Source organism: Dromaius novaehollandiae, chromosome W (assembly GCF_036370855.1).
Source record: "Dromaius novaehollandiae isolate bDroNov1 chromosome W, bDroNov1.hap1, whole genome shotgun sequence".
Lineage (NCBI taxonomy): Eukaryota > Metazoa > Chordata > Aves > Casuariiformes > Dromaiidae > Dromaius > Dromaius novaehollandiae.
Genome location: NC_088130.1, coordinates 61,150,532 through 61,176,926, shown reverse-complemented (window position 1 = coordinate 61,176,926; position 26,395 = coordinate 61,150,532). Strand labels below are relative to the sequence as shown.

Genomic DNA, 26,395 nt, shown 5'->3' with positions numbered 1-26,395 from the left:
AGATAATAGTAACCAAGAGCTGTTTTTCCCCTCCTCCGTGAAGGTTTTTGAGTTATTGAGCCTCTCTCGCTTGCTGTGGCAGCAGGCAGCTCTCAAGGGCTCCCTCTGCAAGCGGAGCCTCTGACTGAGCCTGTGTCCAAGTGGCCAAAAGCTCACTGCAGACCAGTCACCTCCGGCCCTTATTTCTTCACCCAGCACAGGATGAGGTCACCAGCTTGAATGTGGGGCAGCCTGAAAGGAGAGCACCCTTTTCCCCCTCACTCTTCCTACGTTTCGACCATCTCCCAGCCCGTTCAGCCCAGGTTCAGCTGCGGCACCAAGCAGCCCGTCGTCCCCTGGCTGCGCTTTGCAGTTTCCAGCCTGTGCCGTCGGCTCGGCAGATGGAGCTGCTTCCCCAGGCCGCGCCGTGGGCTGCGGAGCCGGTGGAAAGCGCAGTTTCTCCTCCGTCCGCTTGGGAAGAAGGAGGTTGTTCATAGGCGAGGACGTGAGCAGGACTTTCCACTCCCAGCTCCTACAACAGTTAGGACCGAAAGACCGATGGAGCAAATGGCTTTACTCACAGTACTGAGGGTCTGGGACTCTCTGCATAAGGAAAATCCCAGGGACCTGCTGTAGTAAGATCCCCCAAGGCCGAGGGTGGAGGCCAATGATAGCCTGCTCCAGGCCTTTCTCCTCACTGGAGGCGCCGGGAGTCCCCCCAGGCTCGGTGCCGGGTGCATGCAGCACAGCGGCCGGTATCATCCCTGCTTCAGGACACCATATTCAATATTTTCCCAGTTTACCCTGAGAGGGGATGTGGACTGAGACCTGACAAACTCGTGCCACGTGTGCCAAGTGATTGGCAGAGCTGCTGGGGTTAGACCTGACCTGGCAGGTCAGGTGCCTAATCTGCTGCAGCTCCCGTCTTGGCTCTGCCTCCCACCTTGCCTGCAGCAACAGCAGAGACCTCCCTTGTCGTCTCATCCAAGCACGTAGGAAGGGGACCTGTGAGCAAACCTGCCCCCGGAGCCCCCGGGAGTAAACCCCGCGCGAAGGTCCGGCCTGGCCCAACGCCTGCACGTGCCAGGGGAAACGATACCTGCTGGGGGCTGCTTTGGTTTTGCGTGTGCTTTCTCCTAAAGCCCCATTTTAAGTGGTTTAAAAAGGGTTAGTAAATGATTAATCGGTCGCTATAGGATCAGACAGGGCAATATACTTTGTTTATAACCGTGATTTACAGTGACCCAGGATGCTTTCTGCTGCAACGTGTCGCATACACTGCCTGCGAGCGCCTGATGGCAGCTTGTAAGTGTTTGACAACCCTTTATGAAAAGAATCTTAATATAAAGCGCGATCGCTTTACTTAACGACAGAACTGCTCCTCCATGGGTTATTTCGTTAAGTGATGCTCTCCTACGATGCCCTGCACCAGCAGGCAGCTAAATACACCTGGGAGCTGCTGCCCTGCACCGCGAGCCCAGGAAAATCCTCAGATTCAGGTTTCTCTAAGATGGGGCCTGGACTGAGACCCAACAGACTCGTGCTACACATGCCAGACGATCAGCAGAGCTCCTGGGGACAGACCTGACCTGGAGGGGCTCTCGGGGGGGGGGGGCTCGCAGAAGGGTGAGGGTGCGCAGCGCCCCGTCGCACTGGCTGCCTCCTGCGTTTCAACCCTTGCAAAGGCGTTTAAGGGAGTCTAAAGTCCTGGCCTGTTTTCTGCACCTGAAGGTGCCGGGTATGTCAATGTTTAATCCGTGTGTGCGGAGGGCTGCTCGGATCCCCGGAGCGAGGAATTCCGGCTCTGCTCGGGGCAGCCTGCTCCTCTCCCGGGGCACAGACGGGGCAGGAGCAGGCGCCCCGTGTGCGCACCTTGGCGGGGATCCCTCTCCGTGCCCGGCCTCCCGCTCCCTCTGGCTCCATCTCCCGCCGTCCCTCCCTGCCCCGGACCTTCCTCTCACAGAGGGCCAGGCCGGGAGGAAGAGGAGGAGGAGGAGCAGGCAGGGCTGGCGTGGGCATGTGCAGGAGAGGGGGGATTGCAAAAAAAGTGGAGAAACTTTCCACAAACCCTTTATTCCACAGGTATTTTGGAGTTCTGATTTCCCAGTGGGTTTTTTGTTTAATAATAATAATAATAATCATAAAAGTGATGACATTTTGTACTGAAAAGCCTCTTTCCTATGGCTGTTCTCCTCCTTTTTTTTCCACTGCTGAAAACGGTGAGGTCCATCTCAAAGGACGTCCGTGTTTCCAGCTCGGCTGGGAGGGCGAGAGAGGGCTCTGAGGGAGGCAGCCGCGGCCAAACCCAGCGCGTCAAGACCTCTTCCAGCCGGAGAGGTTGTTTTCGGAAAACACCAGGGTTTCGCTGGGAACAGCACGAGCGGCTGGAGCCGCAGCGGTGCGGCAGGAGCCGGGCCAGCACCGGGGCGACTGCCAGCTCCCGGCACCGCCCCGCTGGCGGGCAGCCCGGAGAGCGTGCGCGTGTGTGTGTGTATAACCCATCCTGCCCCCCAGCATTTCCCCCCATCCGACATATAAGCAATCCCTGGCTCACCGTCTCCTCGGGGCAACAACGGCTTTTCTCCTCTCCAAGCCCAGCATCCGGCATGCCATGTCATTCCCTGGCCGGGGCTCCCCACCGCCCAGCCGGACACTGCAAAACAAGCGTCACCCGGGAAGGCTTTCATCCGTTCCGGCTCTTTTTTTGCAGCAAAGCCTCGCTCACCCTGAGAGCTCCTTAAACAAAAATGACCAGACAGCTCATTTCGGTCATTGGGAAGCCATCACGATCAATAGCAATCGCCGTGACCCCTGGTATTTTTAGTGGCTCCCTGGGCAGCTTATCGTTTCTGTATACTTAGCTCCTGATGTCACGGTGGCTCGGGTACGCACCGCCAGGCATGTACGGCCTGGCACGGCTCGGCGGGACACGCCGCCTTGTTTTTGTCCTCACTCCCTACAGCCTGTTCCTGCAAGTTTTCTCCCGCCAGCTCACACAGAAGCTGCCGTCAACCTTTCTGCTGGTGCTCGGTGCTCGCAAGCTGCACGGGGCCGGCTGGCTTGGCGACCCTTGATGCTGCCGGCATGGGTATCATATTATGATGCCTTTGCCAGGAATATGAGGTTTTTAGTTTCAATATGGTCCCTGCCGTGCAGGAATCACAGTTTAACCCCCTCCAACCCCAATGCGTCGTCCAGCCCCGGCGGGTCGTGCCTCTGTAGCCTCCTGACTCCGACATGAGCCAGACGTGGGGCCAGCGCGTTACGGGAACTGAATTAATGCATCAAAAGCAGAACAGCAGCCAGATCAGATGCCAAGTGACATCCTCTTCCTCCGCAGCCAGGGCAGGATCGGCTGTCCCAAGCTGTCCAGCTCCGGACATGCAGCTGACCGGCAGCCAAAGGGCTCTGCTGAGCCTCCCCAAAGCAGAGCGGCTGCAGCCATGTCCCTGTGTCACCACTGCGGCTCGATGAAGGAGCAAAGTGCAGGGAGATAAAACCTCGGTGCCCCTTGCTACAGCACCGAAGCAGGGTGGTGGGGAACCGGCCGGCGTGAGCCGAACAGCTCAGCACAGCATTTCCCTGTCTGGATATCATGCAGAGAAGTAGAGGACAGGTGAGAAAAATCTGGCAGGGCATGCACTTAACATAAAAAACATTTAAATCCAGACCAGCTCTCGGGTTCCGCACTGAATCCTCTGGTGCCAGCCCCTCTCCCTGCTTAGAAACCCCCATTCTCCCCCGAGCTCCTCCTGACTTTCACCCCCTTGCCCTTGCTTGGTGGGAGACAGCGAGGCTGCAGCCAGGAGAAGCTCACGGGAATCCTGGCATAACCCAGCTCCAAAAAAACTCAGCTCAGCTCCGGTTCCAGTGAACAGGGTGTAATAGCACATAGCAAATAGCAAAGCAAGCCAGAGCTGCAGAGCCGGGGAGGTTTCAGGGCTCCAAACAAGAGGCGAGGAGGGAGCACCATTAGAAGATTAAATTATTATTTCACTGCATGTAATCCTGTTTCATAAGCCAACCTGACAGCTGTGAGAGGCTGGGCTTTGGAGAAGAGGCTGTGACTGCCTTCCTACAGGATCTTGGTTTTTCTTTTCACCATTTAGAGAAAAAAATTAAGCAGCGAAGTATCTAACCACGAGGTGACACTTCCGGGGTGTCATGGAAAATCAGATTACTCACCGTGTAGGAAAAAGGGGAGCCGCTCAAAAGGGTCATGTCAAAGAAACCCATCTGCCCGAAAACTTCACGCCAGTGAAGCAGAAACCCTCCAAGGAGCTGAAGCCCATGCTCGGGGCCATCGTGCTCGGCCTCATCCTCTTCATTGCTGCCGTGGTGGCCTGGTGCTACTACATGGCGTCCCTGCGGAAGGCGGAGCGGCTGAAGACGGAGCTGATGGACCTGCGGCCAGACGGGTTTGTCATCAAGAACCAGAACGGGGAGGTGGTTTTCCGTCTGGCCTTCCAGTCGGGGAGCCTCGACCTGGAGTCGTGCTCCAAGGAGGGGGAGATTTTGAGCTGCACGCGGTCGGACAGGGGGCCGCTGAACTTCTTCATCCAGACGGTGAAGCCCAAGGACACGGTGATGTGCTACCGCGTGCGCTGGGAGGAGTTTGCGGCCGGCGTGACGGTGGAGCACACCATGTTCTGGGAGGACGCCCACTGGTACGGGGGCTCGGAGATGAGCACCCAGCACTGGCCCATCCGCCTCGCGGGCTACCAGGAGCCCGTGCCCTACGTGACGAGCGACGTCTACTCCTTCCGGGACAGCTTTGGGGGCATCCTGGAGCGCTACTGGCTCTCGTCCAAAGCGGCGGCCATCAAGATCAACGACTCTGTGCCCTTCCACCTGGGCTTCAACGCCACGGAGCGCACCCTCTTCTTCCAGGCCCGCTACAAGGATTCGCCCTACAAGCCCCCGCCGGGGCAGCAGCCCTTCCCCGAGCTGAGCTACCGGGTGTGCGTGGGCTCAGACGTCACCTCCATCCACAAGTACATGGTGCGCCGGTACTTCAACAAGCCCTCCAAGATCCCCTCCGAAAATGCCTTCCGCTACCCCATCTGGTCCACCTGGGCCCTGTACAAAAACGATATCGACCAAGATAAAGTTCTGGATTTTGCAGAAAAGATTAAGAAGTACCGTTTTAACTGCAGTCACATTGAAATTGACGACATGTATACGCAAGCGTATGGGGACTTTGACTTTGACCCTGTCAAGTTCCCCAACGTGACAGAGATGTTCACAAAACTGAGGGAGGATGGGTTTAAGGTGACCCTGTGGACTCATCCCTTCGTACACACAGATTCCTCCAATTTTGGGGTGGGGATTGAGCGCCAGCTGTTCATCAAGGAGCCATCGGGGCGGCTGCCAGCCATGGTGGAGTGGTGGAACGGCATTGGGGCCATCCTGGACTTCACCAACCCGGCGGCCCGGGACTGGTTCCAGAGCCACCTGCGACAGCTCCGCCACAAGTACGGCATCTCATCCTTCAAGTTCGATGCCGGTGAGACCAGCTACCTGCCCAAGCAGTTCAGCACCTTCCAGCCACTGTCGGACCCCAGCATCTGGTCCAGGCACTACACGGAGATGGCCATCCCCTTCTACGAGCTGGCCGAGGTGCGGGTGGGCTACCAGTCCCAGAACATCTCCTGCTTCTTCCGCATCATTGACCGTGACTCCGTGTGGGGCTACGAGCTTGGCCTCAAGTCCCTCATCCCCACGGTGCTCACCATCAGCATGCTGGGTTACCCTTTCGTACTGCCGGATATGATCGGAGGAAACTTCCTGCCCAATAAAACGGAGAGTGCAGTGGAGATCCCAGACCGGGAGCTCTACGTCCGGTGGCTGGAGCTGTCGGCCTTCATGCCCTCCATGCAGTTCTCCATCCCGCCCTGGCTCTACGACAAGCAGGTGATAGAGATTGCGCAGAAGTTCACAGAGCTGCACGAGTCGCTGGTGGCCCCGCTGCTGCTGGAGCTGGCCGGGGAAATCACGGACACGGGCGACCCCATCATCCGGCCCATCTGGTGGATCTCTCCCAGCGACGAGGCTGCTCACAAAATTGACTCCCAGTTCCTCATTGGGGACACCCTCATGGTGGCCCCCGTGCTGGAGATGGGCAAGCAGGAGCGTGACGTCTACCTGCCGGCGGGCAAATGGCGCAGCTACAAGGGGGAGCTGTTTGAGAAGACCCCGGTGCTGCTCACAGACTATCCCGTTGACCTGGACGAAATTGCCTATTTCCTCTGGGTTTCGTAACAGACTCCTTCATCAGCTTTGCAATAGGCTCAGGGGTTTATCAACCAAAATATTTAATGACCTGGGAGTTTTGATAGTTTTTAAAATTAAAATACCTTAGTATCAAATGAGAAGTAGTCATTGCAACCTCTATTTTATGTGAGAATGGCTGCAGCATAACTTAGTCACTAAAATATATTGGATGAATGTCTTGGCCAAGGCAGTATGATAAATACAACATACAGAAACACAGTCTCTGCTTGTAATCGTTTCCCAGCAAGAAATGACATGCATATTTTTGTTTTGTAAAGGGAATTGAATGGGCTCTATTGTTATCCAGTTGTACAGCTGATCCCCTGAGATATTTATAACTTTTCATTTATTTAGCGAAGGAAGTACTTTAAAAAAAAAAAAAAAAGTAGTCTGTGAGTAAGCTAAAGAGAGAGGGACCAAATTTTCAGACCGCACTTCTGATGCGTGCTGATGCAGTAGCAAAGGGAGTCTGCATTTACCATGGACTGAGCAAGCAGAAATAAGCTTTAGCACTCATTAACACTGTGACAACCATTTTTCCTCCTTCACTGAGAGAAATTGTGGAGAAACATGCCTCTGGTGCAGATTCACCAAAGCCTGTGAGCATATGCTGAAATCTCACTGGCATCTGAGATTAATCTGGAGCAAGCCCACCTCGCTGAGCCACTGACTCATGAAACCCCCTCCGCTTACTTCTCACCTCCCTGTAGCATCACTGCCACTGCTGAGGGGAAAAGAAAAATTCCCCTGAAAAAAAATAATCTCCTTGATGTGACTGAGTGTCCTAGGAGAGCCTTGGTGTCGCCGGGCCATGATGGCCCTTCCCAAAATGAGACATCCATTTCTTCTCCAGCCCCAGCCACCTCCCAGACATGGCTGCTCTCTCCGCTTACTCGGCTCCTTTGGCCGTGCAGAGCCTCTCTGCCAGCATTGGAAATGGCTTGTGATGTCCGACAGATACATAAGCCTGTATGGAGAAAACACCATGGCATGGAAGAGAGTCGGCGATGCTGACCTACTCCTGCTTCTGGGTGCTGGTGGTGCTGGGGAGGGAGTCGGCAGCCGTGGGGTAGAGCTGTGCATGGCCCCCTTTCCTTAGGGGCACCCAATGCACCCGTCTGCTCCCTGTCCCTGCCCTGCACCCCTTGGGGCTCGAAGGCAAGGGGCATGCAGCCGGCACACCGGCTGCTCCTGGCCCCCTGCTAAGGGCAGGCTCGGATGTCCCCAGCAGCGTGGCCCCATCAGAGCATCCATCCAGTTTGGTGATTGGGCTAAGCAGCCCCAAAACTGCCTTGGATCTGGGTGCTGCTCAGTGGCTCCATTACACTGCAAGGACCTGGCATGGTCATTGCTGCAAAAAGGTGATGTCAAGTGATGGGCTGGGGATGAGCCAAATATTTTCTGGGTGTCCCTAAGGGCAAGGTGAAAGATTAACCCATGCCACTGTGATGCTATTGCAGGCATGGCTGTGGGGAGGGAAAAACCCACCAAAACCTCTAATCCAGGAGTGTGAAAGGCAGAGTGGTGCTGTATCTGTCATGTTGGGGGGCTAAACGGACTTTCTTTGGGTCGTTACCATGGGCTTCCTCCCACCCCAGAAAGGTGGTTTCCACCGGCATCTCCTCACCCCAAGGACGAGACCTGCTTTCCCAAGCGCTTCCACTCTCGGCTGCTGGTTTGGGGCCCCGAGGGCCATCAGCAGCCATGATCTGGGAACTGAAGGGTCCCGGCAGGCATCAGTCCCCCCAGTCCCCATCTCCTTCTGTTTTTTTCCACCTTTACCCGTTGCCTCGTACCTGGCGCAGCAGGGGCTGAGCCGAGCCGCAGGCTCCCAGGGACCTGCAGCCCTGTGCCGGGGCAGGTTGCACAGGGCCACCCGAGCCAGCAGCGGCCCGTGAGCAGGCGTCACTGCAGAGGTGCGTGTCAGCACCCTCCCACCGCCTCGGGGGCCTCACACCGTGGGGAGAGCCGTGTGTTTGCATAGCTAAGCCTCAGCCCCGGCTCGTTTTTTTTTTTTTTTTTTTGTGCTCCTAGCTCCAAACAAGCGCCGCAGTTGCCAGCCCATCTCCCCCAGCCCATCACTAGCCCCTGGCAGCCTGTTTCTTTATTGCTTTTAATCTTTGGCAATCACCTATCAAAAAATCACCCCCCCTACCCCGGCTTAAAAAAAAAAAAATCACTGCTTTTCTCTAGCTGGCCTCTGGGTTTTTCCATCAGCTGAGACCATCTTCAAGGCTCTCCCGGGGAGCGAGGGACCTGCAGGCTGGCAGCTCTTGCATGGTTCAAGCCTAGCTGCGACTGAAGAGGTTTTTTTTTTTTTTTTTTTTTTTTCCTTTTTTTCCTTTTTTTCCTAAGGTTGCCAGCCTAGCTGGGTGCCCAGAGGGAATCTGTTGTTGTCAGCTTGTCCTTTTACCATGTTTCTCCCCAGACTTGGTCTGCATTTATCCGCCTGCTTTTTTTTTTTTCCTTACTTTTTAATAAAAGCTGTGATTTCCGGTGGGAATGGACACATCCCTGGCGGGGCTCTTGCAGGTCAGCAGTCACTGCCATGCTCGCACTCCCGGGAACCTCTCTGAAACTGGGTTTAAAACGAATCATTTTTATTCTGCAGCCTCCTGTACTTTGCCAATAACACATTGCAGAGCACGTTTTTTTCAGCCCAGCATAACGCGCGATTCAGCATCTCCCCGGGGGCAGCAGGAGCCCCTCCGAGCTAGCCAGACCCAGCGCAGAGCTGAGCCCCCGTCCCCAGCGGGACGCGTGTGCCCTCCCTGGGCACAGCCCCAGCCTTCAGGGGCTGCAGAATAAAAAGGCAGGCTCTCAGATGAGTTACGTGAGCTCTGCTTCCTCCTCCCGTGTAGCTCCAAGGCAGCACTTAAGTGCAAACCCCAGCTTGGTGTCTGGCTCCTGTAACTGCAAATATCTAAACTGGCCTCCTCCCGGCATCCCGATTTTCTGGGGTACCAGAGAGAAGCTGCCTTGTCATCAGTGCTTTAAAGCAGTCTCAAACCGTACATCCCTGGTAAGCAACATGGAGAGACACCCCGAGACCCCCTCCCTCCCCCCCCCAGCATCAATGCCAACAGGCCCTTTTGGGCTGCGATGCCCTGGGGTGGGAGCAGGTACCTCCAAGGCATTAGCCTCCGTTTCCCGGCAGAAATAGGAGCACAGCTGCCTGGTCCCTCCTGGGGGCTGATGCAGCAGTGGGATGCGCCTGGGCACAGTCTTTTCCAGGGCAGCCTCAAGACACAGCTATTCCCTTCGCTTTAGGGATCCATGGGAGGGTGACTCCTGATGCAAACCAGCCTGTGCTGGAGGATGGGGCATTTTTATTGCAGTCCCCCACTACTTCTGCAAACAGTGGTGGGGGATCAGCCAGTTCCCCTCTTTAAAACACCTATCAAAGCTTCAAAATGCAAGCTTTAAATGAACCAACAACCTCAACTCTAATTTCAGTGAAGTCTGGGGTGACAAGAGCCCCAAATGTGTTACTCACTGCCTGAACAACTGACCCCACTCACTTGGCATAGATGGACATAATTAAGCTTCCTTTTGTTTTTCCAAGTTTTATATCAATCAAGGCAATTAATGTTACAGTTTGTTTTCATAACAATTATGAATTAGAAAAGTGGTTAAAAATGCAGCAACATTACAGTCTGACTTAAGAAGGCATGTGCAAACACAAACATCCATTAAACCCAATACGACAGTGCAAGCTTCAAAATTTAATCACATCAACATGTTGAGCTGCTGCTCAGCCATGATCAGCCATGGGCAGGGATATGAGCTGTGTGGACTGGAAAAGGTTGAACCAATCCACCAAACCTGTCCCTGGGCATGTCCTTGGCCGAGTCGAGCAAATGCTGTTTTGGATGGTGACCCATGGTGCAAACTGGGGAAATGATCTGAGGCTGGTAGTTCTCAAAGCTTTTGTGCACAGACCGCTTGTAGTCTGCAAAGCCCTACGGATATCATAGCTGGGCTGCAGAACTGAAGTAGTGTTTTAAACAGTGTTTTTAATAAAAAGTTTAATGTTAAGGGTACCTATAGGCCTGCAAAACATCTCGGGGCAGCATTTCTGAGCTACCATCCTCAGCAAAACCACTGCTGAAGACAGGCTGCCAAAGAACATGTCCCCAAAGTGGGAAAGCCTTGGGCCCATGGGACCTTGGACAGCCACCCACACGGACCCTTGGTCAGCCATCCACTCTTCAGCTTCATCCCTTATGTCCTTGTAACAGCAACTTTACTTTGTCTCCTAGCTGGAGCTCTGAACAGCCATAGGCACTTACGCCCTAACTACAGCACCTAGAAAAGGACAGTCTACAACTGTACTGATTTATGAAGCTAGTAAAATAAATAAAATAAATTTTTGATAATAAAACTCTTTCTCTTGAGAGGAGGGGAAAGAGGACAGAGCGTCTATGGGGAATTTCCTCCGGGTCCTTCCTGACAGCGCCCAGTTGAACTTCGGTGCTTCCACGGCACAACTTCTAGGATCCAGCTGCCTTAGACAGACTTTATAACCACATAACTCACTTGAAGGTCCTAGCTGCCACCACAACCAAAGGGAAACTGGAAAGCACAGCTGGAATTCCAGTTTCTTGTTCATCCAGGATGGTATATATTTTGAGTAGCCCAAGGCAATTCAGAGACCCAGAGACATGAGGAGCATCTGTCTGCTCCAAATGGTCAGTGCGTTGGTTCAGTCAGGCTGTGCGAATGGAAAGCCAAGTTGACCTTTGCCTTTTGACCTCTCTGTGATATGTTCACACTTTCCAGGTTCCCCTGAAGTCCTGAAAGTCTTTGCCGTAGAGAGAGACTGACACCTCTAAGAACACACTGGAAAATTTATTTCTGTGATGCCTTTTCTTGACCTTACTTGTGATGCCCTTGTCCTCCCTCTCTGCAGTGGTGACAGCAGGTCTGCAGTGACGTGGCCATTTCAGCCACAGACGGGGTCAGGCAACTGTCTGTGAGCCATGTCAAGTGGTGCGAGAAGTTATCTCCTGCAAGGAGAGAGAGTAGCAGCATGTGGGAGCTCTCCTCATCTGCTCCAGTGCAAAGCACAACAGGTTTTTCTTAACCAAACCACTGTGAGGAGATCTAAGGCACTCATCCCATTACTCCCAATATTTTGATACTAAAAGGATGCTAAAGGGAACGCCAGTTCACTCTTCACCAGCTCTTCACATAGCTTGACCCGTTAGTAGTGAGGCATGCAGCGAGTGACACAGCGGAGGCGGGGAGGAGGAGATGTGCAACATCCACAGGTCGTGGTGGGCTCCTTTACATGCATTCTGGTGTTTGGGGCTGTAGAGTGTCACTAGCAGCTTGACTGTGCAGCAAAGCACAGAGCCACTCCCAAGCCAAGGGAGAACAAGCCATTTCATAGGGCAAGGTCAAAAGTGAAGAACTGAATCTACAGCCTTTATGTTCTTCTGGGGCTGGAAATGTATTACCGAGGAGTAGGCTCAGGAGGAAACTGTGCAATGGACAGGGCTCAAGTTCTCTGTCTACCCTAATGCAGTACCTGAAGCCAGGGAAGGGCAGAAGGCCTTCTCTGCACCTCACCTTCCTCTGAAGCAGTAGTTAGACTCCTGTCCATGAGCTCCTGACCTTCATCTCCTCCCTCCAGTCTGAGGGCCAAACCCTGCCAGTGCCCTGGTCACCTATGTCAGGGGTCCAGAAATAACTCCCTGACAGAGGGTGTCTATAAGTGGTACAAGGACTGATGCCAGGGAGCAAACTTGAGACCTTCATACCTAAAACCAGAAGAGGCAGGCTTTGGAGCTGTGCCTAGGACACATTTGTGCTCCTTGGGGGCAGGGACCCATAGGGCTCTCCCACATCTGGTTTTGAGACCAAAACACCAAGTTATGCAGGGCAGATCCATTCAGATCTCAGAAGCTGCCCCAAACAGTCCCTCAAATTATGCAACTCCAAAACGTTCCTCCCTAAATATACAAGCACTTTAGATTTTTCCCTCAGACATCTACATTTCTGCTCCTGGATGCCACCATGATCCACAAATTTGGCATATCACCTTTTCTGCCTCCGGCAAAGCCCGGTGCAGGAGATGGGCTTTGAGAAAGACCATCACTAGTATTGAGCGGTGTGTAACACGCTCATGCCGGACTTGTGCTCAGCTCACGTGCAATCACCTGCAAAGCCCTGCATATGCTAAGCTCTCCTCCGCTGGCTGCAGTCTGGGCAGGGTACTCTGAATCTTCCCAGAATCTGAGAACAGTTCAATTCTGCACAGATTCATTAAAAATTCATGGGCCAAGACCCACTCCCATCCAGGGCACAGCAGGGAAAGTCCTGCCCTGGGGAGGAGGGCTGCCAGACTTCAGTACTATTAGCTGTTCCTCAGAGCAGAGATTGCCAATGTCTCTCTGTAAATATATCTTCCCGTACATAACCGAATGGCTTTAATGGGGGGGGGGGGGGGGGGAGAGAGGGGGAGAGAGAGAGAGAGAGAGAGAGAGAGAGAGAGGGAAAGGGAAAGGGAGGCTGCACATCTGCAGCCTCACATTGCAGCATCCAGAGAGGGAGGGGAAAGAAGTGCAAGGTCCCTAGGCCAGGAGAGGGACCTGAACAAGGGTCTCACCAGTCCTGGCTGTGGGAGATTTGGGTGGAAGTACCTGTCACTCCATGTCCCCCCCAGAAGGCTCTTACACCAGACCCAACTCCAGGGCTGCAAACGCTGCCTGAAGAAGATCCCTAAAGCTCCGAGAGAGCAAAGGGCTGCTTCAGAAAAACCCTGAACAAAGTCATTATCTCTCTAACTCCAACCTGAGATGGAGACGGATATTAGCTTAATTTTTATGGCACATGAGAACATTTCCTCGGATGCAGTATGAACACCCACTGGCATAAAACAATCAGTGCAAAAGCCAGTATTTTCCACCCACCGGCAAGCCGGCTAGCAGCAAATGTTACCATCAGGGCTCATCAATCCAAGAAACGTGCGACTTGTGAGAACCTGCTGTTCCCAGGGAAAAGTCACACGTACCTTTTGAGAACTGCTTTGCTTCAGGCAGTTCTTCTGCTAGGAACAAACGTGAAAGCCTATCTTTCCTTAAAAACAAAAGGATGATATCTGCAGGATAATCATGTCATAAAGTGGGATGCTAAATCCTTTAAAAAGACTAATTGGACACACTGATATGAATGGCACTGCTCTAGAAAAGGCAATGTCGACTCCAAAGGCAAACCAAAAAAGCAAGAGCCCTACAGCAGGCATGAGGTGGGTGAGGAGGTGGGATGCAGGTGCCCCAGGGAGCAATATGCAGTGTGCACAGTCAAAGTACCTGCATGTTGATCTAGTAATCTGGCCCGCCTGGTACCTGAGAAAGCAGGAGTATAGGGCAAGTGTTAGTCCAGTCCCATACTAGACTAAAGGGGGAAAAATATATATATATAGATAGATAGATAGATAGATAGCTAGTTTTCTCTACTTAAAAAAGTCCCTTTAAATATGTTTGCCGTATTATAAAACTTAAGGCAGGTTGTGCTATAGCAACACTCCCAAGTCATATGTCCCCTTTCCAAGTGCTGGGTGCTCCCACAGGAGAAAAAAGTGTTCCCACTGGGCAGTAACCAACCTTCACCTCTCAAAATCCTTGGGAAATGAAGAGGTATTCGGTTCAACTATGTGTTTGCAGACAGCTTCACAATTCTTTTCTCACATACACAGAGAAAATTCTGGCTATCATAACCAATCTTGCGTCTCCTACCTGCCCCAAATTAAAAAAAAAAAATCACCCCATTCCAAATAACAAAAGAACCCCAAAGACAGTGAAGTCTATTTAATTCCCCTCCTCAATCCCAGTCCCAAATGAAATGTGCAATTAGAATTATTATTTGTCATAAAGTCCTAGTGTAAGGCATGGTTATCCCCAGACTTAAATCTGGTGGAGGAGTCTGTTACGAAACCCAGAGGAAATAGGCAATTTCGTCCAGGTCAACGGGATAGTCTGTGAGCAGCACCGGGGTCTTCTCAAACAGCTCCCCCTTGTAGCTGCGCCATTTGCCCGCCGGCAGGTAGACGTCACGCTCCTGCTTGCCCATCTCCAGCACGGGGGCCACCATGAGGGTGTCCCCAATGAGGAACTGGGAGTCAATTTTGTGAGCAGCCTCGTCGCTGGGAGAGATCCACCAGATGGGCCGGATGATGGGGTCGCCCGTGTCCGTGATTTCCCCGGCCAGCTCCAGCAGCAGCGGGGCCACCAGCGACTCGTGCAGCTCTGTGAACTTCTGCGCAATCTCTATCACCTGCTTGTCGTAGAGCCAGGGCGGGATGGAGAACTGCATGGAGGGCATGAAGGCCGACAGCTCCAGCCACCGGACGTAGAGCTCCCGGTCTGGGATCTCCACTGCACCCTCCGTCTTGTTGGGGAAAAAGTTTCCCCCAATCATGTCAGCAGAAATGAATGGATAACCCAGCATGCTGATGGTGAGCACCGTGGGGATGAGGGACTTGAGGCCAAGCTCGTAGCCCCACACGGAGTCACGGTCAATGATGCGGAAGAAGCAGGAGATGTTCTGGGACTGGTAGCCCACCCGCACCTCGGCCAGCTCGTAGAAGGGGATGGCCATCTCCGTGTAGCGCCTGGACCAGATGCTGGGGTCCGACAGTGGCCGGAAGGTGCTGAACTGCTTGGGCAGGTAGCTGGTCTCACCGGCATCGAACTTGAAGGATGAGATGCCGTACTTGTGGCGGAGCTGTCGCAGGTGGCTCTGGAACCAGTCCCGGGCCGCCGGGTTGGTGAAGTCCAGGATGGCCCCAATGCCGTTCCACCACTCCACCATGGCTGGTAGCCGCCCCGATGGCTCCTTGATGAACAGCTGGCGCTCAATCCCCACCCCAAAATTCGAAGAATTGTAGTTTATGAAGGGATGAGTCCACAGGGTCACCTTAAACCCATCCTCCCTCAGTTTTGTGAACATCTCTGTCACGTTGGGGAACTTGACAGGGTCAAAGTCAAAGTCCCCATACGCTTGTGTGTATGTGTCATCAATTTCAATGTGACTGCAGTTAAAACGGTACTTCTTAATCTTTTCTGCAAATCTCAAGAGTTTATCTTGGTCGATATCGTTTTTGTACAGGGCCCAGGTGGACCAGATGGGGTAGCGGAAGGCATTTTCGGAGGGGATCTTGGAGGGCTTGTTGAAGTACCGGCGCACCATGTACTTGTGGATGGAGGTGACGTCTGAGCCCACGCACACCCGGTAGCTCAGCTCGGGGAAGGGCTGCTGCCCCGGCGGGGGCTTGTAGGGCGAATCCTTGTAGCGGGCCTGGAAGAAGAGGGTGCGCTCCGTGGCGTTGAAGCCCAGGTGGAAGGGCACAGAGTCGTTGATCTTGATGGCCGCCGCTTTGGACGAGAGCCAGTAGCGCTCCAGGATGCCCCCAAAGCTGTCCCGGAAGGAGTAGACGTCGCTCGTCACGTAGGGCACGGGCTCCTGGTAGCCTGCGAGGCGGATGGGCCAGTGCTGGGTGCTCATCTCCGAGCCCCCGTACCAGTGGGCGTCCTCCCAGAACATGGTGTGCTCCACCGTCACGCCGGCCGCAAACTCCTCCCAGCGCACGCGGTAGCACATCACCGTGTCCTTGGGCTTCACCGTCTGGATGAAGAAGTTCAGCGGCCCCCTGTCCGACCGCGTGCAGCTCAAAATCTCCCCCTCCTTGGAGCACGACTCCAGGTCGAGGCTCCCCGACTGGAAGGCCAGACGGAAAACCACCTCCCCGTTCTGGTTCTTGATGACAAACCCGTCTGGCCGCAGGTCCATCAGCTCCGTCTTCAGCCGCTCCGCCTTCCGCAGGGACGCCATGTAGTAGCACCAGGCCACCACGGCAGCGATGAAGAGGATGAGGCCGAGCACGATGGCCCCGAGCATGGGCTTCAGCTCCTTGGAGGGTTTCTGCTTCACCGGGGTGAAGTTTTCGGGCAGGAAGGTGTACATGATGCTGTTTTCCTCTAGCGCTTTGTGCAAAGGAGCAGGAAGATAGACGTCTTTGCAGGAAGCCCTGTAGCTCAGAGACTGGCAGTTGTCTACTATCTGTCTATGGAGCTGACATTACTAAGCTCTCAAGGGAAGAAAATGGGCCATTCAGAGTGTTCCCATCTCCGCTGTGTCCCAGAGCACCACTCTCTGAAAAAGAGGGATATATAGAGTCTTTGAAGAGTCTCAGAATCAAAGGATCTCTTGTAATCTCCTTCCCGTCTCAATTTCAGTAGCTCCACATGGCCCCCAACCATCAGGACGCAACGTGCCGGGTGCTGTACACGTAACAGCAGCCGCTACCTCAATATACGCCCAGGGAGCCATCACGTGCGGACAACAGCCTGACTCCCCCCATGCACAGAAGACCCTAAGGCCGTAAATGGCCATAAGGCCAAATCATTGCCTTAAATATCTGGGGGGAGGAGGAATGAGATCCAGCAAGGAAGGAATCATTAGCTGATCGACAGGGAGGGGAGACAGGGAAGGGGCAAGAGGTGGCGGGGGTGGGTTGGTGAAGAGGCTGAGCGGGAGCAGGGCTGGTGCACGGACAAGTGTCTTTTAACAGACAGGGCTAATTAACAGCCATAAGAGATACCGTGAAATGAAATCCAGCAGTTGATCCTAATTTTAATTGATTTGTCTCCTTGGCAGATTTAATTCAGACCATCTACTGTGCTGTTCCCTGCCTGTCCCCCGCCTGCCCTAGCTGCTCCAGCTCTTGCACCCAAGGACATTTTGCAGTGAGGGTGGATGAATCCCAGTTTTTCCACATCCCCTGATGGGGTTTTCCTACAGGACAGCCCCAGCCCCTGCCGGCTGCGGTCTGGCTCCAGCCTGCGCCCTCCCACACGGCCCCCGGGAACGCGGTTGCTTACAAAGCCAGCGCGGATACGCCAAGACCCTAACGGATTTCTCTTGGCTGCGGGCTCACTCGGGCCAGCCAAGCGCAGCGCTGGGACTGCGAGAGGCGGAAAGTAAAGTAAGGACACGGGAGAGCGAAAAACAAAACCCTCTGGAGGGGGAGCAGGGGGGAGGCGAGAGGCTGCAGAGGAGCGGGCGACCGGGCCGTGGGCCAAGCAGGCCCCCGGTACCTGCGTCCCACCAGGCAAACCAGAGGCAAAAAAGCCTTTTTTTCAGGCAAGAGAGAAGCTGGTTGCAGGGATATCCTCCAAGGGGCTAGCTTGTTTTCAAAAGAAGAAAAAAGCGTTGTAGAGCAAAGATGTGATTTCTCCTTGTGCCTCATCGAAACCGAACGCTCCCTCTGCTGCATTCATTACAGGAGCACGTGTCCCTCTGCACCTCGAACGGATCTTTTTCCCAGAAAAAAAGAAGAAAAAGAAAAGAAAAGAAAAAAGCAAGCAGGCAAAGTCAAAATCTGTTTCTTCCACCGACTTCTGTGAAATCTGTTTATTCCCTCCCTTGGCTCGACAGGGCATATAAGCACGACACACAGCGAACGCGATGCCTCGGGGCGAGGAGCGAGCCTGCACTGTGCCGGGGGTGGCAACCCGCTACCCCCCGACTCAGCCCTGCCGTCAGATCCAGCCCCCCCAGGACCCTCCTGCCGGTGGGTCCTGAAGCAGATGTTGGGCCAGATGCTGCAGCTGGAGGGATCTTCTCATTGCCAGGAGCTGAGCTGGTGGAGAAAGCCCAGGAGCAGGGGAGGCTGCCTGCATCCCGTCAGCATGGGAGCCGCTGCCCGGCCTCAGGTGCTGCCTGCGCTTCATCCCTGGCCCCTTTTGAAGCCTTTTTTGAAGCCTTTCTCAGCGTTTCCAACCAGGAATCAAACCGCAGCCGAGGCAGGAATCGGAGCAGCCCTTCCGGCCAAGCCCAGCTGCCCCCGGCGAGAGGGTACGGACCAGCGGGAGCATCCCGAAGCCCTGCTCCCCAGGGGCCAAACGCAGTTCCCAGGGCAGGACTTAACATGCACGTGTCTCCTAGGCACCAGCTCGGCCCGGGCCGGTCATTTTAACTGTCTGCTGGGGGCCTGTAACCTTCCAGCCTGCCAGTTGCTTTAAATGGGATTAGGGTGGAATTAGGATGCGATTAGCCCAAATGAGTGATAGCTTTAGCTAAATGACTTGCACAGTGGCCAAGTGCCACTGAGTGCCGGGAGCCTCCGCGTGCCGGCTGGGAGAGCCCGGAGGGAGGACACCGAGCCTGGACCGCCCGTGCAGGGGTGCCTCGGCCAGGCGCGAGGCTCCAACGCTGGCCGCGTCGGCACCAGCATGGAAACCATGCGCTTGGGTTTGGCACCTGCTTCGAGGAATGGGTTTTAAGCCCCAGGAAGGGCCAATCCTGCTGCCTCTCCCGCGGTGCTGGAGGCGGCCGCCTCCCTGTAACTCCCCGAGCATCAGGGGCTTTTGGGGTTTTACGCTCCCTTCCAGGAGCCCTGTTTATTATTTATGAGCAACTTTGAAGCTGATCTATTTTCAGGCTGCTGCTTTCCTCCCCGCCGTGCCACGGGCTGGCATTGGTGACGTGCGAGACAGGGCTGCTGCCGTTCAGCCAGGAAACGAGGTGCTTTGCAGGAATGGTTTTCCCGGTGCTGCCGGGAATCCAAGGCAGGGGGAGCAGAGTGCCCGGATTCAGCGCCAGAGCCGGCGTGCTCCGGTCAGGATGCCGAGGACGAGGGGAGGCAGGCGCAGGCATCCTTCGCCCACATGGGTCCCCCTTGCCTTGGCAGCGTCCCGGCAGCACAAGGGCCGACCTGGCTCTGCAGCCGTCTCCATCCAAGCTTTGCTTTGCTTTTGCTCTGTCCCCACCGAAGCTTTGCCTCCCCGTTTCGTGGAAGAGGCCGGTCTCCTAAAGCCCAGCATCGCAGTGGGACACGCTTTACGGAGCAAAACCACAAAATCCAGTTTGGGGCCCGTTCTATTTTTACCAGTCCTGCTGCTAAACACGGGCTGCGAGACCCGCAGCACCACTAACCCCAGCACCTCCGAAATTAGGTCATTCGTTTAAAGAGGGTCAGCCGCACTCAGCTGGGCTTTCTTGCCCAGGTCGGCTCACGTCTGAGCCGCTCCAGCATCCAAGCTCCCGCCAGGCCTCGGGGAAGCTCACGGGTTTGCCCCCAAGTCCAGCTACCGAAACCCTTCGCTGCTGGGCACCAAGCCCAGAAAAGAGCAAGGAGGTAGGACGGCAGCTCGAGGGGGGACACGACAACTCCTCCACAGCTCCGCGGAAAGGACACCTGCCCCCAGCACCTGCCTGGGATCATCCTGCAAAAAGCATCCCGCAGCCTGGGCAGGCAGCTGGGACCCCATTTGGTCTGCAAAAATAGAGAAGAGACTTGAAACTGCAGCGTTGCCTCTGCTGCACCTCAAAGACGCCGACTATATTCTAGGAACCGGCACTTTTTCCCAGGACGACCATGTTCCTTAGGGTCAGCTGGTGTTGAGAGATGCCTCAAACTCACTGAAACGTCTGATCGGCTGGTTGACCACGACTGTAATGCAAAAAGAAAAGCCGAGAGTCGATTCTGGCAGCCGATGGCTTAATGTTCAACGCATCTGATAATCTCCCTGCAAAAGCCTGGTCTCCCTTCGCTCTTCACAGAGTGCCGATCGGCTAAGCCATGACACTCAGGTTCCTTGGTTTCGCCTATGCGGAGCCAGGCTGGCCGCGGGCAGCTCCCGGTTGGGGTTACCGAGTGCCCTGGCCCCCGCGGGTGAGACAGGAGGATTAAACAAGCCACCACCAGAAACCCTGGAAAACACAAATCCCCAAATTAATGCCTCTCCCTAACAACCTGACTTATATTATCGAATTGTCTCCAGGTCTGAGAGACCAAACGGGCTGGATGAGTGCTGCCGCCCCTGCTCCCAGCATGGGAATCGTTGTCTTTGCCCATTAAAAAAAAGAAAAAAAAGCTGCCAGATGTTTTACCTTCTTCCTCTGCTATTCCCACCCCTGGGAAGAAGCTGCCAAAACTGCCAGAAAACAGCTCTCTGCAAGGATTTGCCCTTTCCTTGGAGAGACTTTGTAACGGGACAAGCTGGCCTGCTCTGGCGACGGTCACTGGTTCAGCCTGGTGTCGTCCGGCGGCACCCGGCGCAGAGCTGCCCCAAGCACCGCAGCTCCCGGTCGCCCAAACCTCGCACACTGCCCCGCCAGCGCCTCCCGTGAGCCCTCCCCTGCAAACACAGCTCCCGCCGTGCCCAACGCCGTGAAAAGCACGTTGCATGTGCTACGTCTGTGCGACAGACTATATATAGTTAGCCAGTAAAGATTACAGCGGCTCATGCCACCGTCCTTTGGCCCCGCGGCACAACCCCTGCGGCAGCAAGGTTTGCTTCTCGCCTTTGCTTTCCCCCTTTTATTTTTTTAAGCTTGTTATTGGGCTGCTCCATAAACACGCCGCCACCCACCCAAGACGCGGCTGCCTTTGGAGAGGGCAGGACGCCTTGCCCCGCACGCCGAGCAAGGACGAGCCCCATCCTCGTGCTCCACCACCTCCCCACGGGCTTTCGCCCTTTCTCCTGCTCCTCATCTTCTCAGTCTTCCAAGACAAACTGACCTACGGCCGGGGCCCTGCAGGACGCCGGATCCAACCCACATCCCGCCATGTTGACCCCGCAGCTCCTGGCCCAAATGCTCCCTCCGGCGTGTCCCAGGCTGGGAGGTGCTTTGCTCTCCGCTGCCCGCTTGTGTGGCTCAGCCGGCAGAGCCAAGCCCCTGTCCGAGCGGGCGAGTAAAAAGCCCTGATTCAGGTTTTTGGAGAGCTCGGCACTGTGGCCACGGAGGCACCCGGAAACCTGAGCCCATCTGAACACCAGGGCACGACAACGTGATATGGCAGGAAAAAGAAACCTGAGCGCAGCCCTTCAGCGCTGCCTCTGCTGCGGTTTGCAATTTTCCAGCCATCGGGTCACCAAAAAATTCCAGGTCCTTCCAGCTCTGCAGAGCGGCCGACAGCTCAAGGAGTCCAGCTGGTGGTTGGGTACCCTGTGTTTCCACCCGTACCCGGCACGTGGAACACCATGGGCCAAATACAGCAATCGGCCTGTTAAAATCCTCACCGGCAGCTCTTCCTCGTGCAGCCCCGGCCACGGAGACGCAAGCCCCTGAGTCCCCCCCGGGGCCGCAGATGCCTGGGGGGGCTGTGTGCTCGCCCGGCGGTTCCACGGGCATCGCAGGCCACCTCCGGCCCGAGCTTCCTCGGACAGCGCGAGCCGCTCTCCGCCGCTGGAAGCGCTTGCTAGCGAAGGGACTGTCGCGGAAACCGAACCAGCGCGTCGCACCGCGTAAACCCAGCTGTTGATGAAGTTTTCGCCGCCAAACACCTGCCTGGCGGGGCAGGCTGCCGCCCCTCCACAGCGGGGCTCGGTTAATCCTCTTGGGCGGTAAAAGCCCCGTCGGTCACGGCTGCAGGGGAAAACGAGCGCAGCGCCTGCCTCGAGCGCGGCAGGATTACCCCCAAGGTCACCGCGGCGCCGGCGGATGCCCCCGCTCCCAGGGCTGCGCCGACGCGGAGCCCCCCGGACCCCCGGCCCAGGGCCGCGACACCGGCGCCTCCCGAAAGCCGCCGCAGGGAGCGGAGCGGGGACCCGCCGCATCCCCGGGGAGGGGGCAGGACTCACCGGCGGCGCCGGGCCATGGCCGGGCTCCCCGCGGCTGGGCGCCCCCCGGCACCGGGCTCGGCGCTCCGGTCCCGCGCTCGGCGCTCCCGCTCTGCGGCACCGCGCTGGGCGCGCCGGTCCCGAGCGCTCCGGTACCGGCCTGGGCGCGCCGGGCTCGGCGCTCCGGTCCCGGGCTGGGGGCACCGGCACCGGGCTGGGCGCAGCCCGCCTGCCCGCAGCGGCCCCGGGGCTGCGCGCAGCGGCGCGGCCCGGCCCGCCCCGGCGCTGCGGCCCGGCCCCCAGCCCGGCCCCCCCGGCCCGGCCCGCCCCGCCCCGGCGCGCCGCTCCCCGCTGGGAGATGTAGTCCGGGCCGGGCCGCCGCCGGCGCCGGGGGGCTGGGGGCCGCCGGGGGCCGAGCCAGCCCGGCCGGGCTGCCCGGGGGCACCGGCCCCGATGGGGCTCTGCGGGGATGCCCTGGGCTCCGGCCGCAGGCAGCTGGTGGCGGCTCTCCCTGCCCCCGGCCCCCCGACGCCCTGGCTGCCCCCCGAGCGGGGTCGGGGTGCCCTTGGGATGAGCGTCCCGCCGGCTGAGGCCGCGGCGGCTCAGCAGCAGCCCCGGGAGGCTCCATGCTGGCGTGTCCCCCCTCGGGGACCGCAGTCCTGCCCGCCCGGGGGAGCTTGAAAAACCCCTTTCCTGCAGGCACTGGGCAGTGCTGTGGGGCTCTGAAAGCTTTTTCTCACCTGCTTTCTCGGTCTCTGGCTTGCGGGTGGTGGCAGGGTACCAACCTGGGTTGGTACAGCTGCAGACCAAGCCAGCGGTGGCAAAGTTACCACCACCTATTTCCCACCTCCTCCGGGGACTTCGGGCAGGCCTGTGGGAAAGGATCTGATGGGTTTTCTTGCCATGGGGAAGAGGCGTTTGCTCGGTAAAACCTGCCCCTGCAGGCAGCATCCTCTTGGCAGGCAAAGCGTCGTGCTGAGCTTACGCCTGGCTCGGACAATGCCGCGGCCAGGTCTTCTTGCCTGGCCCAAGGCAGCACCGGGAGGGTGCTGGGGGGCACTGGGAAGGTGCCGTGGGAGGGTGCTGCCGGGCTGCGGGGGTCAGGGCGGCTGGCGGCTCCCATCCCACCCTGTCTGCACGTGGGCCCTGCCCAGCAGGGCCAGGAGGGGACGGTTTGCAGCCGCAGTGAGGGTTGCCCTGAGCAGTTTTAATGAAAGGCGGTGTCTGCTCTTCACGAGCACAACGGAGCAGAGCAGGACTCGGACACAAACTCGGGGTGGACGGTGTAGCTGCCCCTCTGGACTCCTCCAGCCTTCCTGAAGTGGCTCGTGTCCCACCTAGGAGAGGAGATAAATGCGATGTTTTCAGCCGCGTCGAGGAAGAAACTCCAGTGAGGAAGAAGAGTGGAAAATCTGCTCCTGGCTGCCGGCATCCAGGGGCTGGCAGCGACCACTGCCTCCCGCAGCCGCTCTGCAGGTGCAGAGGCCACAGCGAAGCCCGGGCAGATGATGTGGGCCTTGTTCTCCCCAGCGCTGCGATCTCACCCAGCAGGTCCCTCACCTGTGAGCGCCCACCCTCCCCTGCCCTGACGACGTACCTGGCGGTGTCATCGTTTGGTCTTAGTTCCCAGTCTCATAGAGTTAAAGCCAATCGTGTGTTTTCTGCAAACTAATTTTGGGCCACGCGGGGTCGATGCTATAGTGAAGCTGCTGGTGGCGGCTGAGCTAAGCAGCCTCCCCTCTGCCCTTGCAGCCTCCCGAGGCCCCGTTGCGGGCAGGAGCTGCCTTTGCAGCGCAGAGGTCCTACGGGTAAACACGCTGGGATTAAAAAGCGCTGCCAGACCGGCGGCGGGTGAAGGACAGGCCTGACTGCTGGGTAAAGAGCAGTGCGATGGGGAAACCGGGTCCTTGGATAAGGGGAGCAGGCGGTGATGCCAGGAGCTGCTGCGGAAAATACGAGGGAAACACTGGCACTGGGGAGACGCTTGCCGGTGTTTGGAGGAAGAACGGCACGGCTTTTTTCCCCTGCTCCCCCCTGCCGAACCGGCGTGTACTTAGGGCTCGTATACAGGCAGGATGGCTGCGGGCTGCACGAAAGCACACAGCACGTTGCTCCGGGGCTGGACCTGCAGTATGGGATAGTCCTGGAAGAGACGGCCAGCGGCAGCGTTAGCGATGCCTGGGGCAGGTCCCCCAGGCCTGGTTTTGTGGGTCCCCCTGTGCTGCAGAGGGTGGCTTTGAGCCACGCTGAGGCCCCGGGCACGCAGCTGGATGCTCCCCGGCAGGATGAGGCCCGGGCCACGCTGTGCCGAGGGGCTGCTTGCCGCCGGCCCCGAGGAAGAGGAGGGTTTCCCCGAGCCCACCCCCCTCCCAACCTTACAGTCCTCTCCGGCAGCGCGTGGCGGTGCCGGCTGGCAGCCAGGCCCCCGTCGGCGTAGTAGTCCATCCCACGCAGGCAGTAGTGGCGCCCGGTGCAGGGGCTGTAGTAGCCCTGCGAGGGGCTTCTGGCGGCGGCCGCATGCTGCAGCGAGGGCCCCGGCGCCCTGGCAAGCGCGGCAGCGAGTGTCTGCGGCTCTGCAAGCACAGGCAGGGTGAGGCTCGGCACTCAGGGCTGCCGGGGCAGCGGGCATGGCCGGGGGGCTGCTTACCGCAGCGAGCGAGGGGCTGGGGCTTCGGGGGGTACGGCCCTGGCGCGCCGTGCGGCAGCAGCTCCATTGTCACCTCCTGCAAGGGCAGAGGGTGGCAGCCCCTTCGCTGGGGTGCCGTGCCGCTCAGCCAGCTGGGCCGCGGCTTTTGGGGGGGGTGGCAGAGGGCTCCTACCCTGGGCAGGCGGGGGAGGTAGGTGGTGTACTTATTCCAGGCCGTGCTGTTGTAGGGGGCTGTTCGCCAGGTGACGTATCTGTCCTCATTGACAAAAAACGGGTTGTACCTCTCTGCAAAGCAAAGGGGCGCAGGTGCGACAGGGGGAAAGGAAAGTCTTCTCCAGCACCATCTCCCGCCTCGGCTCTGCCTGGTGTTATCTAGGGCCGACCGGAGCCTGGGGGCCGCAGCGACACCCCAGGATGGGGAAGGGGACGGGGACACGCGTGGGGCCCCTCGGCCGTACCTTCCCGCCTGGTCACCCTGTAATTCTGGGGCTGGTAGGCGGTGGGGTCGATGGCGGGCCTGTAGGCGTACTCCCGCACCGCGGCCTCCAGCGCCTTCTCCTGCTGACCGTGGCTCGCAGGGCTTTGCACTGGCGGCATCGCTAATCCCTAGAGGCAGCAGAGAGCGGGGAGAGAGAGCCAGGCGCGGGGCATCACCTGCCTTCGCGGCCGTCCCCATAAAGCCGATTATCAGCCAGGCTGTGACCCAGGAGGTGCCTCGAGCTGCCCTTCTCTGTGTCCGGGTCACTGCAGCACAGCGATTCACCCCCCCAAACCTTTCTGTTCGCCCCAAAACAGGGCAGGGCATCGCCAGCTCCTCTCCCCGCAGCACCCGCTTGCCAGCTTGGCTCGCGAGCTGGCTCTGGGGGAGCTTTCACAGTGCTCAGACCCTGTCCAGGCTCTCCGTGGACCCAGGGCAGGGTGGGGGCAGTGTGTTGGAGCAGCTCTCCGGGCAGCCAGCTCTGTCCCCTGTCACAATCCTGTCACCCAGTGAGCCCAGGCTGAGCTTTGGCACTGTCTCGGTTTCCCCTTCCTTTGTGGCTGTGCCCTCTCAGTACTCTGAAACCTACTGATGGACAGGGCTGACACGCGAGAGCTCAGCAGCAGCCACCTGCCCCAAGGACACTGCCTGCTCCTAGGCATTTACCTTGGTCACAAACTTGTTTTCTTTCCATAGCAGCGTCGGAGGCTCTCGGAAAGTCTTTTTCACGGAGTTGGGGGGCCGGTAGGAGTCCGTGTAGGTGCTGACAGGGGTCTTGGTCTCTTGGTCGAAGAGGAACATGGTGCCGCAGGCCGCTGGGGTGCATGGGGCGTGGATTGCCTGTCTGGGGCCCCCTCGGGTGGGGAGTGTGTGCTTACATCACCGGTGATGTCATAGTGCGGGAGCCAGGGGATTTGGTCACTTCCTGCCCTGCTGCCTCCGTCAGGCCCATGGCTGCATTTTGGGGGACAGACCGCTGTGCGGTCTTGTGGGAACAACCATGCTTTGGGCACTGCTGCATCCTCCCTGGCCGGATCCTGCCTCCGGGCTCCCTCCCGTCCTGCAGGAAGATTAGGTTGACGGTGAATAGAGTTTCAGCCTGTCCTGGTAAAAGATGGCTTTATTTTGGGAGGTGCTGCCTTGCTGGAAAGCGGTTTCCCTGCTCCCAGGGCACCGCTGGCCGTCACTCTGCACCCAGGATGCGGCACCAGTCTGGGACTTTGGAGTAGCCAGGGCAGTCGCTCCGGGGAGCCGTCTCCCCTTCCTGCACCAGCAAAGCTGGATTTTGGTGCTCCTGCTCGGCTCATTTGCTCCGGGTTCCTCCAGCTGGACCTACAGGAGCATCGCTGCCTGCATGTGGGTCATCTCACCTGCCTTAGTCCCATCAGGACCTCCAGGCAGTGAAAGCAGAGCCAGGGCAAAAGCAAGGAACTGAATGGTGGCCAA

At 57.3% G+C, this 26,395-nt stretch overlaps 3 protein-coding genes across 3 annotated transcripts; 1 reads left to right on the top strand and 2 right to left on the bottom strand.

Annotated features, from left to right (window-relative positions):
* The first annotated feature begins 4,137 nt into the window (after positions 1 to 4,137).
* Positions 4,138 to 6,281, top strand: LOC112987794 (myogenesis-regulating glycosidase-like). Its single transcript, XM_064500147.1, has one exon. The coding sequence runs from the start codon at positions 4,144 to 4,146 to the stop codon at positions 6,238 to 6,240; it is 2,097 nt and encodes a 698-aa protein (XP_064356217.1). The 5' UTR covers positions 4,138 to 4,143; the 3' UTR covers positions 6,241 to 6,281.
* Positions 6,282 to 9,802: 3,521 nt separating this feature from the next.
* On the bottom strand, positions 9,803 to 22,112 carry LOC112987801 (myogenesis-regulating glycosidase). The gene is made up of 2 exons (XM_064499728.1): positions 21,846 to 22,112; positions 9,803 to 16,410 (listed from the first exon to the last, which is right to left on the bottom strand). Exon 2 carries the CDS (start codon positions 16,219 to 16,221, stop codon positions 14,185 to 14,187), a length of 2,037 nt encoding a protein of 678 aa, XP_064355798.1. The 5' UTR covers positions 16,222 to 16,410; positions 21,846 to 22,112; the 3' UTR covers positions 9,803 to 14,184.
* Positions 19,650 to 25,750, bottom strand: LOC135324487 (sperm microtubule inner protein 6-like). The gene is made up of 8 exons (XM_064500981.1): positions 25,616 to 25,750; positions 24,930 to 25,077; positions 24,644 to 24,756; positions 24,472 to 24,547; positions 24,199 to 24,397; positions 23,084 to 23,161; positions 20,818 to 20,966; positions 19,650 to 19,711 (listed from the first exon to the last, which is right to left on the bottom strand). Exons 1-8 carry the CDS (start codon positions 25,748 to 25,750, stop codon positions 19,650 to 19,652), a joined length of 960 nt encoding a protein of 319 aa, XP_064357051.1.
* Between the last annotated feature and the right edge of the window lie 645 nt (positions 25,751 to 26,395).

Coding starts and splice junctions, on each gene's coding strand:
- LOC135324487 (XM_064500981.1), bottom strand. CDS start 25,750: ATGTTCCTCTTCGACCAAGAGACCAAGACCCCTGTCAGCACCTACACG. Junction 25,078..25,615: donor AAAACAAGTTTGTGACCAAG/GTAAATGCCTAG, acceptor TGCTGCCTCTAG/GGATTAGCGATGCCGCCAGT. Junction 24,548..24,643: donor ACCTCCCCCGCCTGCCCAGG/GTAGGAGCCCTC, acceptor CTGCCCTTGCAG/GAGGTGACAATGGAGCTGCT.
- LOC112987801 (XM_064499728.1), bottom strand. CDS start 16,221: ATGTACACCTTCCTGCCCGAAAACTTCACCCCGGTGAAGCAGAAACCC.
- LOC112987794 (XM_064500147.1), top strand. CDS start 4,144: ATGGAAAATCAGATTACTCACCGTGTAGGAAAAAGGGGAGCCGCTCAA.